The 17,142-nt window shown below is 47.2% G+C and overlaps 1 protein-coding gene across 4 annotated transcripts in view; it reads right to left on the minus strand.

Annotated features, from left to right (window-relative positions):
* Window positions 1-10,818, minus strand: part of LOC100921010 (molybdate-anion transporter) — an 82,671-nt gene extending 71,853 nt beyond the window's left edge. The window contains exons 1-4 of one of the 4 annotated variants that reach the window (XM_031937803.1): window positions 10,477-10,818; window positions 4,981-5,083; window positions 4,259-4,341; window positions 1,927-3,551 (exon numbers count right to left, since the gene is read on the minus strand). In XM_031937803.1, the coding sequence (XP_031793663.1) occupies window positions 2,181-3,551; window positions 4,259-4,341; window positions 4,981-5,083; window positions 10,477-10,563 (1,644 nt within the window). In that variant the 5' untranslated portion in view covers window positions 10,564-10,818 and the 3' untranslated portion in view covers window positions 1,927-2,180. The other 3 variants (XM_031937805.1, XM_031937804.1, XM_031937802.1) reach the window with 3 other exon arrangements.
* Window positions 10,819-17,142: the final 6,324 nt, after the last annotated feature.

Raw genomic sequence — 17,142 nt, forward strand, 5'->3', positions numbered from 1 at the left:
CCAGCTCAAGCCCCACCCTCGCTTTGGTGGGAGAGTAGCTTCTAGCAGATAAGATCACAGGTGGGGCAGGGAGTGGCTCCACTGGGACTTGAAGAGCTGGCATTCCCACCACTGCCTTCCTGGTGGCTCACTCAGGATGGGTGGGGAAGTCAGGTACAGACAGGAGGACACCAGAATACTCCTCTTTACCTCCATTCAAAGTCTTTTTATTCTGATCACAAGCTGGGATGAATTGGGTACATGAACTGGGTAAATTCCTTAAAGGGGGCCACAAAGTTGGCAGGGTTCAATCAATCAATCCATATTTATTAAGCACCTACAAAGTGCCAGGCACTGGGCTAAGAACTGTAGATACTGAAAAAGGCAAAAGACAATCCCTACCCTCAAGGAGCTTACAATCTTAAGGGAGACAACATGTAAATAAAATATTTACAAAGCAAGCTGTATACAGGATAAATAGAAAATAATTAAAAGAAGCCTTAAGAATAGAGGAATCAAGGATTAAAAACGATGGATTTAAGAGGGTTGGGGGAGACTTCCTATGGAAGGTGAGACTTAAAAGTCAGTGATAAGAGAAGAGGGCTGGCCTCCTGGATGTATATGGGGAAGATGACAGATTCTTTCGAAAGGACAGTTTGCCATAGTAGCCTACTGTTAAAATTGTTGCCCCTACTTCCATTCTCTTCTAAATCCTTTGTAATCTGGTTCTACTCAATTGAAACTGCTCTCCTCAATGTTATCAACATTATCAAAGATCTCTTAATTGCCAAATTTAATGGTCTCTTCTCAAATCTTATTCTTCTTGACCTCTGTGAAGCTTTGCCACCCATGACTGCCCTCTTCTCCTATATACTATGTTCTAAAGAGATCAGAACAATTTAGGGCTCCCAAAATATTCACTCTCCATTTTGATCACTTTTGCTAATTTACTTGAGATCAAACTTCAGTTATTTTAATTTGCATTTATTTTATCACTTTTCACCTGGATTATTATATTAGTCTTCCTGCTTCAAGACTTTCTCTACTCCAATCCATTCACCAATTGCAAAAAAGATTTTCCTAAATTGAAGATTTGATCATGTCATTCCTGTACTTGATAAACTGTACTGGATAAACCAGAATAGGATAAAATAAAAACTCCTGACATTGAAAGCTCTTCACCCCTTCTTACCTTTCTGGTCTTATATGTTTGTTCCCCTCTACAAGGTCTCCTGTTTGGCCATACTTGACTATTTGGGATCCTTCAAACACTCCCTCTCTTATTTCTGTGCTTTTCTTTGTACTAGCTGTCTCCCAATCACAGAAAGCTCTTCCTTCTCTCCTCTATCTCTTGAAATCTCTAAATCAGTTCGTTCTGCAAGGAGCCTTTTCTGATCCCTTCAGTCACTAATGCCCTTCATTCCCAAACTACCTATTTATCCTGTATGGGCTTTGTAAGCAGCCACTGTCTCCTTTGTTTCACTTTTGCCTCTGCATCTCTCATACATAACACAGTGCCTAGCACATAGTAAGGGTTTAATCAATGCTTAATAACTGAACTGCCAGGTTTTTAACAACCCAATAGTGCTCCCAGTCTCAGAACAACAATGCCTAGTTAATCTAGTCTGGGTATTTATCTAGCCTTGCCCTGAAGTCCTAACTACAGCAACATAGGGCATGGGGGCTTGACTTGATAGCCAGGGAGATTAACTTAAAGCAGATGGAGAGGTGAAGGACCCAAGGATATTCTGGATCCCACTGATTTGTTCCTTTCAGATCATTAAGAGTGTTTCTCCCCTTCAGCTCCTGAGGAGATTCTTCTACCTTCCCCATCTCTGGATAGTACATAAGTACTATCATAGCCATGGCTCCTTCAAGAAAAATCTATACTTACCAACCACTATTTAGGTTGGACCAACTAGAAGGGAGGGTAAGAAAAATCAAATCAACATTCCACTCAAAGAGTTTATTTTAAAACAGGTTCTTTTGTCTTGATGAGAAGTAACATGGGGACCCTTTTCAGCACCTTGATTTGCAAGTCCATTTCACCCCTCTGCTCTTCCCTGCCTAGAGCACTTGGCAGGGGAAGTAGTCCCAATACAACCCAAGTGGCCGAAAAGATGACAATTCAGGGGCAAAAAAGAGATACGTTCACCTCCTGCGAGTGGGATTCAAGAGTTCAGGTTGTGCCCAGGTCTGGGTCAGAGCTCAGGGGCATAGGGCTCCCCAGCAGGCGGGGGCACCCTCAGCTCGGCATCGTGCCTCACAACGGTGAAGAGCCCCACCACAGCCAGCAGGGCCATGACCATGACGGCCGAGCAGATGCTGAACATGTTCCGAGTGCCTGTTTTTCTATCACTGTCATGGAGAACGAGGAGCCCCAGGCAGGCCAGCAGGTGCAAGGGGACCCGGAACCAATTAAGCACTCCAGCCTGTTCCATCTCAGGGATTACTTTTCTTCGTAGGAAGCTCATACTAGGAAAGTACAAACCACAGGCCAGCTCTATGAGCAGGAAGGCAACAAATGACTCCACTGGGCTCTCTTGGCCTGGACTAGTGGAAAAAGTCAACATGAAGAGGGAGAAGACAACGATGAGGACAGCAAGGGAGAGCAGATGCATGGGCTGGAGGTGGTACCTCTTGGAGGTCGCTATTCTATAGAGGGAAGAGCCTAGCAGACTGGCGGACATGAAACTGGAGAAGACGATGCCCAGTGGGGCTCCGTGGGGATCTAGGACAGGGGTCCAGAGGAAGATAAAGATGAACACAACACTTTCAAACAGGGCTTGGATGGTACCTAGCAGCAGCACCCGTCGGTCTGACAGGAGGCAGCGAAGACCCCCTCCACAGGTCCTCAAGAATGCTCGCTGCCGGTCATAGTTCTCTCCCCAGTTACACAGGGCCAAGATGCCAGCCAGAGCTAGGAGGGGGATGGCAGCCACAAAAGGAGCCACGGGCCCGAGCCCTAGCCAGCTGGCCACTACCTCAGCTGCCACGCCAGCTACCACGGCCAGCGCATGGTTCCAGAAAGCGGCCCGGGCAAAGGTGGCGGGGATCCACTCAGGTGGAAAATCGTGACGCGCGACATGTTCATGGATGTACCACGACTCAAACGCCGAGAAGAGCAGGGCTGTAGACAGCCCCCCCAAAGCTCGGCCCACGAGCAGTATGAAGTAGTCCTGGGAGAGCTTGGTCATGCAGCAAAGCGAGTAGGTGAGGGAGAAGAGGACGCAGGACTTCTTTCTGCCCAGCCAGTCCACGAGGGAGGAGGCCACCAGGCCAAAAAGGACGGTGGAGGCCAGGCCGCAGACATAAAGGATGGCGATCTGGCCCTCCAAGAAGTGGTAATGTTGGTAGAGCTTATACAGATAAGGAGCCTGCAGCCAGTCGGCTGCCAGGGCCAGGAAATAGACCTGGTAGAAGTCTAGCTGGAAACGCAGGAAAGAAGGGTTGCAGCAGGCCCTGCTGAGGGGTTTGGCCCTGCATCCTGACAGCTCCAGCCCCAGGCAGGCTGCCAGCAGGAGGGCCAAGGCGAGGTAGGCCGTCACCAGCATGGCGGGCCCCAGGCTGACCTGGGGAGGAGAGAGAAGGTGAGGGCAGGGCCGCCGGCTCGGAGCCACTGCCCGGCGGGCACTGCCAGGGCCCGCGCGGCTAAACAGCGGGCGCTCCACACCCCGTGCTGACAGCCCTCCTTTTGTCCCGGAGTCCGGACAGCAGGACACTCAGTGGCGACACCTGGAGCCCAAGCATCTGCAGCAGCCCCCGCCCGGGCTTTGGGGGCCGAGGCCCCGACGGGCCAGCACGGCCTCCCGGCCCCGCTCCGGGCTCTGCTCCGGGGTCCCCATCTGCGGCTTCCCTCCCCCCGCGCGCGTGTCCCCCCCCCGCCGGTCTCGCTCTCCCCGGGGCCGCCCGGGCCCCTCCGGCTCCCTCCCCGGCGCTTACCTGCTGCCCCGGTCTGCGGGGACGCTCCGGTCGCGTCCGGATCCCGCCCGCCCCGCTCTGGCTCCAGCCGAAGCCCCCGCCCCTCGCTTCGCTTCCGGGAGCCGCCGGGCCTGAGGCCGCCCTGGGCCCCGCCATGACAGCCCTGTCACGTGAAGAGGTCCCAGTCCCCGGAGGGCGGGGCGGCGGACGGGGGCGGGGCCTCCTCTCCCCTGCCCCCTCCCTCCCCATCCCCCTTTCTCCTCTCTCTCCCCTCCTCTTTCCTTCCTGCCCTCGGAGTTTCTGGCTCCCAGCCCCGGCACGCACCCGGGCAGCCGACCTGGGAGCAGCCGAGGCTCACCTCTGTCGGACCGGGAGGTTCCCTGTGCTCGCTTCGGGCCCGAGGTGGACCGGCCGGCGCGCCGCATCCTCGAGTCCGGAGACCTGGGTGCGAGAGAGCCCGGGCAGCCGCCGCCTCCTTCCCCACCCTCCTCCTCCTCCTCCTTTCTTCCCTTTTCCCTCCTTCTTCCTGCTCCTTTTCCCTTCTTTTCCTCCCTTCTCCCCTTCTTCTCCCTGTTCTCCCCTGCTCTTTCCCCTTCCCTTTCTCCACCTTCCTCTCCCCTCCCCCTTCCTCTTTCTTGACTCCTCTTCCCCTCCTCTTTCCCCACCTCTCTGCTCCCTCTCTCTCTCTTCTCCCTTTTTTGCCTTCCCTCTTGTTCCTTCCCTCTCCCTCTTTTCCTTTCCCCTTCTTCCTCTCCCCGCTTTTTCTCCTTTCCCTTTCCTCCCCTTCCTCTCCCTTTTTCCTTCTTTTCCTCTTTCCCCACCTTTCTCCCCCACCTCTTCCTCCTCACTTCTCTCTTTCCTCCCTCCTTTCTTTGCCTTCCTCCTCCTCTTGCTCTTCCCCCTCCGTCTCTCCCTTTCCCTCTCACCTTCCTCCCCCTTTTTCTTCCCCAGCTCTTCCTCCTCATCCTTGCACTTGCTCCTTCCTCCTCCTCTTAATCTTTCAATCTCCCCCTCTCCCCTTCCTCTCGGTTACCTGCATGAAGGTAACCCTTTAAACTTTGCAAAGTGCTTTACCGTTACCTTGGATCCAGGACAGAATGCAGAGGCTGGGCTTGGTGCTGGGCTTGAAGGTAGAATAGCTGTGTGATCCTGGGCAAATTGCTCCCAGCCTCGGTGTCCTCCTCTGTAAAATGGGAATAATAGCAACTGCCTCATAAGGCTGTTTTGAGGATCAGGTATTAAATAATAATTGTTGGCTCATATATGGCTAATTTCCAAAGACACCACAATTCTGGAAGGTAGATGCAGCTGACACCCTCACAATCCTATGCAGCCGGGATTTCTTACCAGATCCACAAAAAATAGCTGATAGCTAGCATTTATATTGTGCCTTAAGGTTTGCAAATTTCATTTTTCTCACAGCCTGGGATGTTCATTACTGTTTGCAGCTAGATTTGAATAAGGGTCTTCCTTTTTTTTTTTTTTTTTTTAAATTTTTTTTTTTATTTAATAGCCTTTTATTTACAGGATATATACATGGGTAACTTTACAGCATTAACAATTGCCAAACCTCTTGTTCCAATTTTTCACCTCTTACTCCCCCCACCCCCTCCCCTAGATGGCAGGATGACCAGTAGATGTTAAATATATTAAAATATAACTTAGATACACAATAAGTATACATGACCAAAACATTATTTTGCTGTACAAAAAGAATCAGACTCTGAATTATTGTACAATTAGCTTGTGAAGGAAATCAAAAAATGCAGGTGGGCATAAATATAGGGATTGGGAATTCAATGTAATGGTTTTTAGTCATCTCCCAGAGTTCTTTTTCTGAGCATAGCTAGTTCAGTTCATTACTGCTCCATTAGAAATGATTTGGTTGATCTCGTTGCTGAGGATGGCCTGATCCATCAGAACTGGTCATCATATAGTATTGTTGTTGAAGTATATAATGATCTCCTGGTCCTGCTCATTTCACTCAGCATCAGTTCGTGTAAGTCTCTCCAGGCCTTTCTGAAATCATCCTGTTGGTCATTTCTTACAGAACAGTAATATTCCATAATTTTCATATACCACAATTTATTCAGCCATTCTCCAACTGATGGACATCCATTCAGTTTCCAGTTTCTAGCTACTACAAAAAGGGCTGCCACAAACATTCGTGCACATACATGAATAAGGGTCTTCCTTAGCCAAGCCATTCTATCCACTCCAACACCAGGCTTTTGCCTGTATGGCCATAAATCTGGACCTCAGTTTCTTTGTGTGTAAATGAGGATTTAGCATTTAGAAGAGCTCTAAATGAACTCTGAAAATCATGATACCGAATAGTAGTGAGAGAGTACAACTTCTAAGAGGAAATATAGCAATAATTCTAAGGCCCCCTGACTCTTAAATCGCTATTATTCTAACAATCTGTCAATGATTCTAAAGTCTTGTGACCTTAAAATAGTCCTATAAACATTACTGACTTTCAGATACATTATCTGTTGGTCTGGGATAACCAAATTCTTGAGCCCACTCCTCAATTCTACTTCTGGGCCATAAAATTAGCATATCAGTGACATGAATTACAGAATAAATGTGTTCCCTAGCTCCAGTTTCTTTGCTTCAATTAGTGTTACAATTAAATAAACTTTGCCTATCTAGGTTTAAGACTGCAAATTCTTTTAAGATACCTCAGGACATCGGTCTGCAACCCCAACCTTTTAGGGATCCCTTCTGAAGCACAACAATAGCACCCAAAAGGGCTGCTTTTAATCTCTCCCCTGAGGTGAGAAGAATCCAAAACCAGGCTAGGCCTGCCTTCAATTCCATGAATTTCAGGGAGGGGTTTGTATAAATTGAATTGAAAAGGGACATTAGGGATCCACCACCTTCTAATTTTGCCCAAATTGAAGTTCAGGTGAAAGAACAGTACCTTGGATTCAAATCTCATTTCATACTATCTGTGTGAGTTTAGGTACACCATTTAAATTCCCTCTCTAAAATGAAGGGATTGGATCGGATTGTCTCTAAGGCTATATAATCTTATGATTCTAAGCGAGTTGCCCAAAGTCAACTTGGAATTTGAATTGAGCTATGCTAACTAAATCCACAGTGCCCTCCCTGCCCCCTTTTCACGTGTACCACAGTATTATGCCACAATTGGAGAAAGCTATGGTCCAGGCTTGTCGAATGGAATGGAACCATCCTTGCCTTTATAATCCAGCCATGTATACTACTATTCCTTTTGAATAGACTTCTAATTTAGTGCTGAAGGTGCAGATGGGGAAACTGGAGGAAGAGGGTAAGTTTGGGGGGAAAAAAAAAACCCACAACACTAGACCAGGTGTCAGGAGAGACCTCCTCTTTACTCTGCCCTACCTTATCCGTAAATCACATAATCCATCTAAACATCAGTTTTGTCATCTATAAAATAGGAGCAATATAACAGTACCTTCTATACCAATGAAATAGTACCTTAAAACACTTTGCAAATTTAACACTTTATCTTAAATATTTCTTGTGGGATTTGCCTAATACAACAATAAAAATTAGAATTTCTATCCCAAGGGGCTATACATCAAATCTAGTATCTTATTGGTCTTTTCTTCATTTGGATTTACCTCTCCTTGACTCAGTGAAACTTTTCTTTCTCGCCTTCCCTCCATTTAAAAAATTTTAAGACCTTTCTTTTGAGCTATTTTCTTCATCATGAAATCATGCTGCGAATGTTTTATTCTTTATTTTGGATGGTGTAATAATCAAACTACCTGTTAAAGGACAAAATTACCTCTGTCATAATTATAAGGACAACTAGATGGCGCAGTGGATGGAACACTGGGCTTGGAAGCAGGAAGAGTGCAGTTCAAATATAACCTCAAATACTTAGCTGTGTGATCTTGGGCAAGTCATTTAACTCCGTTTGCCTCAGTTTTCTCATTTATAAAATGAACTAGAGATGGAATGGCAAACCAATATCTTTGGCAAGAAAACCCCAAATGAGGTCACAAAAACTTAGATACTATTGAACAAAATAAATTGTTATCTGTATTTTTAAAAGTTATTATTATTGACCCATTCAGAACGAAACCATTTCTTGGGAATCTTGCTGACTTCTAAAAGCTGTGACTGAACCATAGTTAGGGAGCGATCCCAGTGTTTTACAAATTAACTAGTTTAACCAAAGGGATCTGGAGGGAATAAAACCCTGAGAATCTCACACTTCCAAATTAACCTCACCATGACCACCATTCATCTCTTTGTTATGTATCTGAGTTAAAGAAAAGTTCTGTTCCATTGTAACATTCCCGGAACTTCTTTCTTGTATCTCCATAAAGCGGGGCTTTCTCTTTCCCCTAACCATCCAGAATTTCTTTCCTACATATCAATAAAGAGGGACTTTCTCATCCTTTGGGGGTCTTTATCCTTTGCTGAGATGACTGGAGTGATTCACTTTACTAATAGTTTATGAGCCACTGTTAACAAACTGTTATATTGCCTAAAAAAAAAAATGTTCCACTTCGTAGAGTACAAGAACTTGGAAGAAGACTCAGGTGTCCTGGCTCTTCAGCTAAGACACGAATTCTGGTAACTGTTTTGACCATTCCTCTTTCCTCCCTTCAGTGGAAGATTTCATTTGTGAGCATGGCACAAACAAATGAGACCCGAGGGTCCATGGGAGACAATTATGATATCCAAGTGAGATGCTGGACCCAAGGAGAAATAGAAAAGGGTAAAGACAGAGATAAAAGATGGATATAGGATTATAGAGACAAACAGAAAGTCAGAAGGGAAAATAGAAAGAGGAATGGAAGTAAACCAAAATTGCAAATTAAAGTTTATTGTTCGATAGAAATCAGTTTACCCACAGACTGGCTTCTATAGTGGCAGATGTATGGAAAATGGAATTTTGCAAGCAGGACCAGGAGATCATTATATACTTCAACAACAATATTATATGATGACCAAATCTGATGGATCTGGGCATCCTCAGCAATGAGATGAACCAAATCATTTCCAATGAAGCAGTAATGAACTGAACCAGCTACGCCCAGAGAAAGAACTCTGGGAGATGACTAAAAACCATTACATTGAATCCCCAATCCCTATATTTATGCCCACCTGCATTTTGGATTTCCTTCACAAGCTAATTGTACAATATTTCAGAGTCCGATTCTTTTTGTACAGCAAAATAACGGTTTGGTCACGTATACTTATTGTGTATCTAATTTATATTTTAATATATTTAACATCTACTGGTCATCCTGCCATCTGGGGGAGGGGGTGGGGGGAAGGAGGGGAAAAAATTGGAACAAGAGATTTGGCAATTGTCAATGCTGTAAAGTTACCTATACATATAACCTGTAAATAAAAGGCTATTTAAAAAAAAAAAAATAAGAAAATGGAGTTTTGTACTGAGATTGCTGTTATTAGTGGACAGAAAGTCCTGGCAGCAAAGGGAGATGCCAAGGTCCATTTGCAAAGACTTTAGTTGATGGAAGCTTATTATATTGGGTGTCTTAGTGAGGGCTTGGACAAGCGGAGCAGATCAGAACCAGTGGGGGCTGGGAGAGCCCAAGTTGGCTTAGATCCAGTAGGGGGTGGGACAAGCTGGAATTCAAAGGGATGCTTTTTGACCAGGATTTGTGAATCAAAGGCTCTGGTATCCTGGACTGGGGAGAATATGCCTCAGTAGGGAGGGATTGGGAATGTGAAAGGAATCACAGAATCAATAGGAAATACAGTTTCTTAAAGGGATTAAGGATTCTTATCTATTGATTAGAGAATACACAATCTTAACTCTAACTTCTTTAGGGGAAGGTGTTTATTTTCCCCTAGGGTCAAGAGTAGGATTAGAGACAGGTGATTGGAAGCAAGAAAATTGGGGAAAATGAGGTGAAAAGGAGTGTGGCAAAACTGTGTCATGTGGACTCTCTTCTACAGGACTTCCACTCCCGACTTAGGCCCGCTGGGCAAGAACATCACTTATGAGATTACCCAGAGTGGGAGGGAAGAGACTAAGGAATTGAGGTCATGGAATTTGTGAGATCCCCAGAGATACCTAAATACAGAAGTATCTAGATTAATATTAAAGATGCAAACCTTAGCCTTCCTCTGTTAGCTTCCCCCTCCTAGAATGTAAGTTCCTTGGGAACAGGGACTATGTCATGAGGGATGGAGAGTTATGTCTTGTAACTTCTATAATATCTAATTAATGGGGAGGGACTTGTATTTCAGGATAGAAAATAAAATGCTGCCTTTGGAATTTCAAAGGTGTGTCTACTCACCTAGCACCCATTCTTGCAAGAATATAAAATAAATTTTTCCTTCATTAAAAAAAAAAGGAAGATGCAAAGATAGTGGTAAACACAGAACACCACAGACAAGTAAATCTTAGGAAAGGGAGTGAGACCTAATGGGAGGGGGTTGAAGATCACTGTGTAAGCCTCTTTTTTCCAGGTCAGGTCTGGACACCAGAGAATCAGGATTCAAGGCCCTTTTGGAGGGCTCTCAGAGATATGGGTAGGAACAAGAGGGGGATGACTCTCATCCTCCAACTTGCTTAAATGAAAAAGTTTCTCTTACCTGTATTAACTGAAGAGAAGACTCTTGTTCAATGAGAGTTACAAAGAAGATTCTCATCCCAAAACTCGTACAGTTGAGAAAGCTCATTCACTTAAGGAAAAAGAATGTTTCTAATCCCTGAAAGTTTCAGATGATGAAGTTCTCATGACAATGAGAATGAGGATGGAGACCACTCTTCCACTGAGACTAATGTCAAAAGGGATAAATCTCTCACTCCCAGGAACCCATAGTAGTTCCCAGGTAGTTCCCAGTGGCCCAGTAGAGGCCTCTGTCTCTCCATGTGGGAGCTGTTGCCTAGACCATCCTGGGTTGAGGGGATTCCAGGAAAGGTGCCTTAAGGAGACAGAAGCAGCAGTAGCACTGGGAAAAATTTGGGGACAAAGTCCACCAGGAAACAAAAGCTGACCTAAGCCATTGAACAACGACCCCCAGAGGACTGGAGACCTTTGTAACAACAGCCACAGAAGCTAGAAGGGGGATTGGGACCCTGAGTATAACAGCTGTTGCTGTTGCCATAGCAACAATGGGAGTAAGGACAGGTTCCCTGGCCTTTGGAGGAGGGACAAGTGGGGCCAGGGGTGGTATGGAAACAGGTAGAAAGGTGACTGGGGCAGGGAGGATGGAGACAGGCAGGGCAAAGACTGCAGGGGTCAGGGCAAGTGAAGGATGAACAAGCAGGGCAGGGAGTGTGAAAACAAGCTACGGGTACATAGGCACAGGATGGACAAAGAAGATGGGGGCAGGCAGGACAGAGGCAGGTAGGACAGGAAGGGCAGGGACAGACAGAGAGAGGGAAGGGAGAACAAGGACAATTAGGAGGTGGACAGAAGTTACAGGGGTAGGAAGAAGGGAGACAGTGAGCAGGAGAATTGGGGTTCTGTTTGGGGAGGGCCTTCTTGCCCTGAGACCCCAAGCGCAGGCCCAGAGAGAAGTCCATCCAGCAGCAGAAGCAGCAGAATGGGGGTCCTGCGTGGGGAGGGGAGTGATAGAGCTGGAGAAAAGGATGGGAAAGGATTAGTCCTGAGCCATGCTGAGCTGAGCTGATCCTGAATGAAATAACTCCACCCATCTCTTCATCCCCAACTAGTCCTTCCCTCTGACCCCTAATCCATCTCTAAGGTTAATCTTGTTTCTCTCTCCCATTTCATCCCTGACTCTAGACAGATGGAAGTTGCAGAAGAAGCCTGGATAGAGAAAAGCTAAGCTGTTGCTCCCCACGAAATCCTCAGACACCTGGGGTTCCTGGAAGAACACTCCTTCAGATTCCCTTCCTTTCTACTACACAGGCTTGGGAGAGATAGGGTTACCAATATGGGACTCCCTTGGTGACTTTGAGAAGGAGCTCAGTTTGAAAGGGAAAACTGAGAATTGGAAAGTGGATGCCCATAGATATGTTGGAGATTGAGGAAGACCTCATTGAAGGCAAAAAAGGTTCAGGGAGTGGGGGGAAGGGGAAAGGGGAGAAAGATGACTGAGTTCTGGGAGTTTCTGTAGTGGCGAAGTCCCAGGGTGTGGGGGTGAAGGCTTTAAGATAGCCTCACCCAGCACTCTGGCCTTGAGGGATTTAGGGCATAGGGAAGAAAATGGGTCAAAGCCATGTTGGAAGTTAACCCCATTCTTCCCATGGCTTTCTCAAATTCTACAGCAATGGAGTTAGCAGAAAGCCTGTTTTAGGATGAAGCACATTATAATAAGAAAATCACTGGAGCAGGACTTATAAGACTTGAGATCAAGTATTGCCACCTAATTCTTATGATCTTGAATAATACTTTGTTGTGTGACTTTAGGCAAGCTACTGCTTTGGCCCATAAGGGAGGTGGGGGCTAGATAATCTCTATGGTATCTCATTTCTAACATTTTAGAACATTTAATAATTCTCCCTGAAAAACCCTTCAACTAAGCTCCCTCTACTCTCTCCAGATACCCTAGTGTCCTGAAACTGAAGGCACTGCTCTCTGGTGGAGAGACAGACTGATATTCACTCCATCCCCTACTTCTCCCTTGGTTTCCAAGCTTTCTACCCTCGTTACTTGTGGAGGAAAGAAGGAAAAGAAATAAGCAAAGGCAGGGAGGTGGTACAGTGGCTAGAGCACCAGCCCTGAAGTCAGGAGGACCAGAGTTCAAATATGGTTTCAGACATTTAACACTTCCTGGCTGTGTGACCTGGGGAAGTCACTTAACTCCATTTTCCTCAGCAAAAAAAGAAAAGAAAAGAAAAGAAAAGAGATAAGCATTTATTTAGTACCTACTATGTGCCAGGCACTTTGCTGAGTGATTTTTCTACAAATCTTTTATTTGATCTCACAACTCTTCAAGGTAGGTATGATGAGGTTTAGAGTGGTCTAGCAGTTAATGGCTATAAGAGAGTTATTAAGAATCCCCTTTAAATCGGCCGCAGGTTTTAGGAGTGAAAGAATTCACTCATTCCCGAATATTAGTTGCAAAATGAAAGTTTATTGTTAGATAGAAATCAGTTAACTAAGAGACTGACTTCTATAATGGCAGATCTATGGTAAAATGGAGTTTTGCACTGAGAATGCAGTTCTCAGTGGACAGAAGGTCCTGGCAGCAAAGGGAGCTACCAAGGTCCATCTGCAAAGACTTTAGTTGATGGAAGTTTATTATATTGGGTATTTTAGTGGGTGTTGGGAAGCATGGGGGCTGGGACAAGCTGGGATCTCCTATTGGAATTCAAAGGGATGCTTTTGACTAGGATTTGTAAATCAAAGGCTCTGGCATCCCAGAAAGACAACTTGTCTGGGGGGGATATGCCTCAGCCAGGAGGGGCTGGGAATCTGAAAGGAATCACAGATCAATAGGAAATACAGTTTCTTAAAGAGACCACAACCCACCTCAGGTACTATATGGAGTAATAGAGACCTCTGCAATCCAGATTAAGAACTGAGGTGTTTTAGTAGACTATGGGGAACTTGAACCTTTTCTCCTACTGAAGGGGGCTTAGATGTGATAAACAGAAGATACACACACACTCATGAGTATATCTAGAACACAAATTTTCAAAGAGTCATAAACTGTTAAAGACAAGGCTGTACACCTTCACTGAATGTGCAGCGTCTAAAAGACAGGTTGGGACTCGTCTAACTTTAGGTGAGGCAGGCTGTGAGAGAAGAGAAGACTTCTTGACAGGAGATGACCTGACCCAGAATGGCCTTGCAGGCTGGGAGTTACTGACCCCGTGGGTTAATTCTCTCCTAGGAGACTTCATAGTTCTCCCTTCTGAACCCCCTATTTTCCTTTTCTGTGTTTCGAGAAGTGGAGTGTGAGGAAGAAAAGGTTCATACCAGGATAAGGTCAAGGACAGGACCCAGGCATCCAAGTCTCCCAACCTCTTGCTCTGGCCACCAGAGGGTGCTCACTACCCCCTTTGGAGATAAAACAGACATGGGGAACTCAGAAAATAAGTAAATACCCCCCCTCCACCAGATATGAAGGATCCTTCCTAAGCTCAAGGCCAGCTGTCCCTATGGTAACCAGATGAAGAAAGATGCTCCAAGGATAGTATGGGATGGAATCTGAGGTGGAGGAACTGGGCCAACAAATATTCAAAGCACCTACTATGTGCTAGGTACCACCAGACTTAAGTACTAAGGATACAAAGAAAGCCACAGGGCAATTCCTGCTTTCAAGAAGTCTGGTGAATTTTGAAGGGACTAAGAGTGATTAAGTGATGTGATCACAAGGTATTCCGAGAGATTGTGACTTTTCCCCTCTCATATACATACATGTCCCTTCTGGTTGTGGGGAGAACTGACATGAAGATCAGCAAGCTGGCAAAGTGATTAAACAGGGGGAGTAAGTCTAACACAGTCTTGGTCCTTAGAGGAGTCCAGAGAGGTTGGGCTATGTTGTACAAAACATGTTTTCCTCTATCACTTCCCTGGTGTTCTCTCCCCTATGGGTATTCCTGTGCCCTAATGATTCCCTCAGAGGCCCTGGCACAGTTCCAGCCTTATGTGCATCTCCCCATTCCCCCAAGCTGTCAACTGCCTTCTCCTCTACCAAGGGAGCACTGAAAAGGTCCTGAATGGAGGGTGTTTCAGTAATACCAGTCAAATGGTTGAGGAACTGAGGTGTTCTTGGGGGAGTGAAGGGGTAGTACTCTAAGGAGTCTCAAATACATTGTTTCCCTGGTGGACATTAATTTTCCCTTTCTCTCTTAAGCTTCCCAACCCTACCCCTTTCTCCTTTTACTCTCTGTCTAAGTTCTGGGATTCCCTTCTTTGCCCTTGAGATAAAAGGCACATTTTTTGCTTATACGCTAAAGAAAAATTTCAAGGGCTAGGCTCTGGCCCTTTCTCTGCACCACAGAATGGGAGCGGATTAATTCTGGGGAGCAGGAGTAGAAAGCTAAACTGAGGGAGCCAGAGGAGTCCCCATGACATCATTATATCTAACTGCATCATTAGCCGAGGAGTTTACTATGATTTCAAGTTAAAAAGGGTAGCGGGAAAGGAGTGTTGGAGGAAGACAGAAAGGGAGAGGGAGGCAGAGAAGTGTCCCTTATTAACTCTCTGCTGAAAAACCGAGCTGGTGGACCAGGAATTCTGGCTTCCAGTCTCCTGGGACCTGGTGAAAGGCAGCTCTAAGTTTTGTGCCTCATTTCCCTCTCCCCCCCCCTCCCCACCCGGCTCCGTCTCTTCCAGCCCCCAATTGGTTGTTTGCTTTGACTCTAGGCCAGCGCTACACAGACCCCCGTTGTTGGGCACTCCCGGGCAGAGTAGGAGTGGTCCGTGTGTATGTATCCCTAGAGAAGGAGTTTAGATGGAGCAGGGTTTTTTTTTAAGTCGGGGGCCCCTGACTGACTAGGGATGGAGGGGACCCATAGGAAGTAATTAAATCAGAAAGTCCGAATGGTGACACACTCTCTCACTGCCTCTCTCTCGCCTTTATTTTATTTTTTCAAATTCGAAGTTATTTCACATTTTGGCAAGAATGAGTGCTTGGTTAGCAGACACCTTCCCCTCTCCTTTTGCTTGCTCCCTTCCCCGCTCCCACCCCGGTCGTTTGTCCCCTTCCCTTTCTCTCCATCGTGGTCTTCCCCATCCTGCTCCCTTCCTCTTGGAACAAGGCTTATTCTGCCCCAAAATTCCTCCTGGTAAAGAGAAAGGAGGGCTTGTGGCTCTCTGGTGGTGAGCTGGCCCGAAGGTGATGCCTAGGGAGGGGATCCTGGGATGTGGTGCCTGGGTTTGTGTGGGGATGCCCGGGAAAAGGAGGGGAGAGGTAACGGTGTCCCCGCCCGACTCAGAACAGGAGACTCATTCACTGCAAACCAAGTACAGATGTGCCAGGGAAGCGGATCTAGACCGTTTTTCCAAACCGCAACTGGGTCCCGCCCTTCTGTTCTCCGCCTCCACCCCCCCCCCCGTTCCCCAAACTGTGCCGGACAGAAAGAGTTAATTGTGTAGAGAATTCCCTCTCCCCCAACGCCACAAACGGGGGCTCCACCATCTCCCTAGCCAGGACGCCCGAGTCCAAGTCCCCGCCAGGACGCCCGGGTCCAAGTCCCCGCCAGGACTCCCGAGTCCAAGTCCCCGCCAGGACTCCCGAGTCCAAGTCCCCGCCAGGACTCCCGAGTCCAAGTCCCCGCCAGGACTCCCGAGTCCAACTTCTCTGACAGCCCCTCCCCGCTCCAGCGTGGCTCCCAGAGTAACCGAGTAATGTCAACAGCAGCCGTGGCCGCTCCGGGGACTGGGCCCCAGAAGTACTGCTTCCTAGCTCCTCCCCGCCCCGTGGACCGAGAGAAGACCTAGTTAGCCCAGCTTCTCTGGGGACGGAGAATGAGTCCCTTTCCTTCGCGTTACTTCAACCTTCACTAGCAACCCAAGGACCGAGAATCCAGGAGTGGATCCGAAATGGAAAATGTAATGGTACCCGGGAGTCCTGGTCCCCGGCTCTCCAAAGTCTCCTACCGAGCACATATAGGACCCTAGAGAGTAATTAGTGGGAGAGGGAATAAATTCCTTTGGGCAGCGTCCCCCAGTCCAGTCTCCACAACCATCCAGGGAAGCCTTCCCTTTTCCATCCCGCCGCCTCTTTTCTTAGCGCTCCCCCTTCCAGAGGTGGGTGATTGGAGAGAGGGAGCTCGGGGCGGGGCCTAAGCTCCCAGAATCCCACCCCTCCCTTAGGCGCCTCCTTCAATGTTTTCCCCGTACCTTCCCCTTCCCCCAAATCCAACAACTGGGTCTGAAATGGGGCAAACGTCCTTTGTCGTCCTGCTGGAAATTTCGTGTGCAGTTGTGATGGCGTTAGACACAGAGACACTCACAAATGCCACCAGACGGTGACTGACACACCCACCCCAGTCAGTAACATTTATGGAGCACACATTGTGCGCCGACTCACACACACAGAGACAACGCTCTCAGGCTCCGGCCAGGCTTTCTCACACCCAGCACTCCTCCTCCATCCCACCCACCAGCCCAGTACCCTGGCGCTTCCCCTGACCTCCGCCCCCACTTCTTCCTCTCTTTCCAGGCCCAACATTGGGGGTGGGGGAATGGAACACAAGGGACCCGGGCACTGCGTCTTATGAGAAGACAGGAAGGGGGTCTTCCTACTGAGCCTCCAACATCCCCATCAGTCAAACCAGTTTGCCCTTTAAGTCAAAAGCGATCTGACCCGACGTTTGTTTGCCTGCTGTCTTCC

The sequence above is a fragment of the Sarcophilus harrisii genome, chromosome 5 (genome assembly GCF_902635505.1).
Source record: "Sarcophilus harrisii chromosome 5, mSarHar1.11, whole genome shotgun sequence".
NCBI classification, from domain to species: domain Eukaryota; kingdom Metazoa; phylum Chordata; class Mammalia; order Dasyuromorphia; family Dasyuridae; genus Sarcophilus; species Sarcophilus harrisii.